Raw genomic sequence first — 5,780 nt, forward strand, 5'->3', positions numbered from 1 at the left:
AAGACTGCCAATATTTTTTTTTTCCCTCTCCTTCCCACCCCCCTTTTAAAAAAAGCCAAAAATTAAATAAAACCATACGTTTAAATATTCAAATACATTTCATAATAATAATAATAATAATAATAATAATAAAGAAAATGAATGTGGCCTCTTGAGCTTGGATTTTCTCTATAATTTCATTTAGTTTATTAGGCAAAATATACGATCTGGACAAATTCCTTCAACGTTTCATATTTACAAATTTAAATCACTTGGTATTTACATTTAAAGAAATGACACCAAAAACACAAGATAGAGACAAAAAATAATTATTATAATAATAATATAATAATAAAGTAAAAAGCCTACCAAAATGTCCCAGCCTGTCTGGGCAATATGGAAAGAGAGAGTAACATTATAGGCGCGATTATAGGCTACACAACAATAGAGGAAGTAATCCATCCATCCACAGGATATTACCAAATTACGCCATTTGTTCTGTACCGACTGAATGCTACGCTGCATTATTATTTCTCATTGTCCTTTTTTAGGGAAGTCTTCTTATTTCGATTTCTTTTTTTTTTCTTTTTTTTCAAGCATGAAAAAAAATGTCTTGATCAAGCCGAGGAGAGGGCAGTGAGGACTCGTTGCGTGGCGTCTTGTGGACTCCTGGCGCTGGAAGGCAGAGAGGATCTGGATAAAGAATAATACAGAAAGGTAGATAAATACCCCCGCCGTGTTTGGACAGCGGGTTCCAATATGCATCTCAAGTGTCTGGCTGAACAGATTTGATTAGGAACAGACTGCAGGCCTTTTTCTCCCCCCATTTCTTATATTATTTAAAAAGAGAAAAATAAATCCACACCTTTAAAATATATTGCTACTTAAAAAAAATAAAAAAAATTAATTAGGAGAGGGGGGCGGGGGGTTATTGGCAATAGTTCGAATTGAACAACAGCTTGTTGGAGGATGGTTTTGTAGTACTTGAAACAGAGGTAAACTTTTTTTTTTTTTTTTTTTCCTGTGGGTAAGAGCGCTCCCCTGGGCTCCGGGTCTCCCATGGGTCTTTAGGGAAAGCACACAGCCCAGACAGAGCCCGTTTTACTCGGTGACTTGATAAGTAGCCACACTCTCCCCAGAGGGGAGGAATTAAAGGGGGTGTGAGATTGAAGTCAAGACCCCTGTCACCCGCAAAAAGCACATTGTATTTCAAGTTTCCCCGGCTTATTTTTGTTTGTTATATTATTAAATTACAGTATTCAAAACAACATAAAACTACAACACATTAACCAAGTTTATTTGCAGGTATCTGGCTAAGCTTATTTTATTCCCTATGACTTTGATTTTTTTCTCCTCGAAAAAAATCATTCACGCCTATTTAGTTAAATATATATTTTATACTTTCCAGAATGCAACATAAACTTTTCTATTTAATTTAATAATTTAATTCCATTGGGCCACCAAACTCGTGAGCAACACAATACATTAATTTAATTAAAAAAAGACTGGTCTTACCTGTCATGGATGGGTCGAAAGGAAGATTTCAGGATCTGCGTTGGAGGTGAATCAGACCTTACACCGTTTTCATGGTCTGAAAAAAAAAAAATCAAACATATGTGTCAGTGGTTGCATGTTGAACCAGTTATATTTATTTTGATAATAAAAAATAAATCGGATCTTTTTTTTTGTTCAGGTTTTTTTTTTTGTTTGTTTGTTTTTTAATGTTCCGTGCAAGTTGCGCACATGAATATGCAATTTACGCACGCGTGGTCACTTTGTTTGATAATATAGTCATGGAAAATAAATAGTGACACCCATAAATTCCGGATATGTGCAAGTAAAAAAAACATGTGCTGAAGTGTGTGCATGTACCAGTCCTCGTACCGATGTGCTTGGGACTGAGGGTCTCTGGTGGGGCCTTGCTGTCGTTGCTGAGCGCTGCTGAAGCGACCACCGGTGAAACCACCACCGATGTCGGCTGCTGCTGTTGCTGGGACGGTAAGTGGTGGTTGTGGTGATGATGCTGGTTTACTCCCAGAAACGATCTCACATTCAGGAGGGAGTTCTGGCCCAGGAAAGCCCCATTTGTCCAGTTGTGGAACTTTCCTATCTGGCATGTGTACAGTCCATGGCTGGAGAGGAAGGCCGGGTGCGTCTGGATCTGGTGGTGGGGCGCTGAGGGGTGAGTGGTGGCCCCCGGGCCACAGGGGGATGTGGGTTTCTGTGAGGAACTGTCGGGACTCGTCGCGGTCTCTGCTAAAGACCATATTTTGGGCTTATTGTTAGACGGGAGAGGAAAGCTCCCGGGTCTGTCCGGCGACAGAACTCGTGTGGTGTTGTTCGTGCTTCCGTCCGAGGGGTCCTTACTCCCTGGAAGCACTGAAATCGCGCTCTTGGATTTCTCAAAGGCCTCGTGGGCCTGCAGGGCAAAGGCCCGTCGTTTCTCCAAGCTGTCCAAGTCTCCCGGCGCACCGATGCCTCCCCTGTGGTCCCTGCTGCCCTCCGTCGATTTATCGTCGTCGTCCTCGTTGCTCTGATCCCCATCGTTATCGTCGATTTTGTCTATATCTATGCTCTCCAAATCAATCTCCTCCTCGTCTTCGTTCTTCTCCGCCTCGTCGCCGCTGCCGAACAAGTTCCCGTCCTCCTCGCCCTCTTTGCTCCTGCCTCCCCAGGTCACCTTGTTCTCCTTCTTCAGCCTCCTCCTGGCGTTGGCGAACCAGGTGGAGACCTGCGTCAGCGTCATTTTGGTGATGATGGCCAGCATGATCTTCTCGCCTTTTGTCGGGTATGGATTCTTCCTGTGCTCGTTGAGCCAGGCTTTCAGGGTGCTGGTGCTCTCCCGGGTCGCGTTCTTGGGCCTGGCCGGGTCCCCATACTGAAACTGGCCGTATGGGTAGAAGGCGGGGGACGTGTGCGCTGCGAAGCTGGCAGGATGGACACCAGCACTGTCTTTGAGCTCATACTGGGATCCCTAAACAGTAAATAAATACATCTTAGTAGTTGCATGTGCATTATATACTAGTTGCACTGCGAAATTTACAGTAAAATACAGTTTAAGCATTGTTGCACTTAATTCCAAATCTACTTCTGAACGTGAAAAAGTGGGGAAATGCACCCCCACCCCCCCCCCCCCTGCCCCTCGCGCCCCCACCCCCGCGCGCCCATTAAAAACATTCAAGAGTTACAGTTCCACCTGACTCAGAGCTTTCCACAAATAAGCTTCTCAACTTGCAGCATACCATATGCCAGGCCTGCGGCACCTGCGACGGCGCAGCTCCACTCTGCGACCTTTTATTAGCAAATACTTTTCATCCACCGTCACGATTCAAAGTAACGAGCAGAGAGAAAGTTTTGTGTCGAGGCACATGGCGCACGTAGACTGACAGCTTTAAGGTGCGCCTGCCAAACTCTTCTACACACTCTGACAAACAAGTTGGAAGGCCTGGGTTAAGTTTTTTTTTTCTTCTTCTTTTTCTCTCGGTGCCACACAGTAACACTTTATGCCAATTGTAATCCCACGAGAGGCTATTTCATTTTCTTTCAATGCATCTCTCCAGTGTGACGATCATTTCAAGCTCGTATTTTGGAGAAGGGCTCTTGTTTTGAAGCTCAGGCTCAGCTTTGGCCGTGTATGGGCCGGCTGCATACATTAGCCAACACGTTAACACCTTCTTGTTAATTATTATCACTAGGTGTGCGCTTTTCAGCCCACAAATCTTTGACAGATTTTCATGAAGACAAACCCGTTGTCCTCTTGCATTGAACCAAAACAGAGAGCTTTTTCCTTTGTTCTTTCTTTTTATCTGTCATGTCAGAATATTCTTATTTTCTGAGCATAATCATAGAAACAAATAGAAGGCTGAATAGTTTTATTTCCTGCTCGCTGATACTTCTAGGCCTGTTTCAAATTTGTAGTCCATTCAATATCATTCTTATCATTATCCAGCAGCAGTAGACACATGAATAGTTTTCGATTTTTTTTTTAATTCAAAAAGATACTTTAGATGTATATTGTCTACTCTGTGTTCTCTGATCAAACTTTTTAATTTGCAGCCAAGCAAAACAGGCGAGCCAAACTCGATCAATTGTATGGATTTACTTAGAAAAATCGCACATGCGCTTGTATTAATTGGTTGAGCCAGACTTTATGAAGCCTTTGTTATTTGTGCTGCTCCGACGAGAAACGTGAAGCCACAATAATCGCCTGCAACACGGCCAAGAGAGAAACATTAATTCTTACCATTTGTGAAAAAAGAGCCAAGTCCGCGCTGGTGTACGGTAAGAAAGCGCTGTAGTTGTGTGCGTACGGGTTGGCGTACATGCCCAACACGGACGTGACGGCCGCCGCGGTGGCGGATGGACTTCCCCCGATTTCTGTGCTCCCTCCCCGGGACGAAGGCGTAAGCACTCCCGGTCTCTCGCTCCCGTACACCGCCTGGGAGGCACTTAAGTACTGCGGGTAGCCGAGCTGGGGGAAAGACATCTCCACCGCCGAACTGTCGCACAGCACTGTGGTCCGACAAACTGTGCGCAAATAATAACAATAATAATAAAAGAAAAAAATATGCACGGGAGGGGGGGGGGGGGGGAGGAAAAGGGAAAAAAAAAAAAGCCAAACGGAGCAAAGGCAAGTGTTTCAAGCCAAAGTCGCAGGTAGTATAGACATGCAGCGGTGTGCAATCAAAACAAACCGCTCTTAAATCTCGGCTTCCCCTCTTTTCTCGCGCAAAAAGTCCGCTGGATGTGATCTGATCAACAATTGCGCTCCGACTGACGCGCCTGGCCCTGAGGTCTCCAGGCTGATCTCTCAGATACAATTTGAAGTTGATGCTTTGATTGGCATCCCCTACTTGAGCCTGCAAGCTCCTCCTAGTTTGGAGCAATGTGGATAATGTGAATATAGAGTGAGCACATTGGCTGGGGCCTCTCTCTCTCTCTCTCTCTCTCTCTCTCTCTCTCTCTCTCTCTCTCTCTCTCTCTCTCTCTCTCTCTCTCCAGCTCTCTCTAGCTCTCTCTCTCTCTCTCTCCGGCTCTCTCTCTCTCTCCCTCCCTCGCTCTTTCTCCCTCCGTGTTTGGACTTATTGTATGTTAAATGTTCAAGCATTAGAGTCCATTCACCGAAGGCTTTGATTGTTGTATGACAACCTGTCTACACGATTTTACAGCTGTCCGACACAGGGGGAAGTAAACCCATCAGAAGAAGGAACTAACTTTGAATAGATTAAAATTGTAATTAAATTTAACAAAACAAAACAAAACACCTCACAGATGAATTGGTATTTGGTAACGCTGACTATACTTTTGTGGATTATAATTTAAACTTCGTATGCGTTTTCTTTCTTTCTTTTCTTTCTTTCTTTCTTTCTTTCTTTCTTTCTTTCTTTCTTTCTTTCTTTCTTTCTTTCAATATTTGACAGTTGTATGCTTGTTAATAAGACATGGTTTACTTAATCGCGACACACTTTAGAATTAATATTTTAATCAAATGAATAAATAAACATATATTATCGGATCTCAACAATAAATTGATAAAATTTTTGAAAAATATAAAAGTTGTTCGAAAAACATTTCACGACTTTACCCAAAACGGTTTACCCAATGCAAATTAGTCCGTGTTATTTATTAATCACGTATTCTTTTTATTGACTCCTGTGTCTTTGATTCGTTCATAAAGGTTTAATCAGCCACCCCCCCCCGTCTCTCTCTTTCTCTCTCTCTCTCTCTCACACACACACACACACACACAAGTGTGTGTGTGTGTGTGTGTGTGTGTGTGTGTGTGTGCGTGTGTGTGTGTG

General features: G+C 43.3%; 1 protein-coding gene across 1 annotated transcript; it reads right to left on the reverse strand.

Moving 5' to 3' along the window:
• Nucleotides 1-362: 362 nt before the first annotated feature.
• Nucleotides 363-4,501, reverse strand: irx1a (iroquois homeobox 1a). Its single transcript, XM_080501323.1, has 4 exons — nt 4,223-4,501; nt 1,864-2,953; nt 1,495-1,570; nt 363-672 (listed from the first exon to the last, which is right to left on the reverse strand). The coding sequence occupies exons 1-4, from the start codon at nt 4,463-4,465 to the stop codon at nt 597-599; spliced, it is 1,485 nt and encodes a 494-aa protein (XP_080357449.1). The 5' UTR covers nt 4,466-4,501; the 3' UTR covers nt 363-596.
• Nucleotides 4,502-5,780: the final 1,279 nt, after the last annotated feature.

Source organism: Blennius ocellaris (genome assembly GCF_963422515.1).
Source record: "Blennius ocellaris genome assembly, chromosome: 8".
NCBI lineage: Eukaryota > Metazoa > Chordata > Actinopteri > Blenniiformes > Blenniidae > Blennius > Blennius ocellaris.

Coding starts and splice junctions, on each gene's coding strand:
- irx1a (XM_080501323.1), bottom strand. CDS start 4,465: ATGTCTTTCCCCCAGCTCGGCTACCCGCAGTACTTAAGTGCCTCCCAG. Junction 1,571..1,863: donor CCTCAGTCCCAAGCACATCG/GTACGAGGACTG, acceptor TTTTTTTTTCAG/ACCATGAAAACGGTGTAAGG. Junction 673..1,494: donor TTTCGACCCATCCATGACAG/GTAAGACCAGTC, acceptor TTCTTTATCCAG/ATCCTCTCTGCCTTCCAGCG.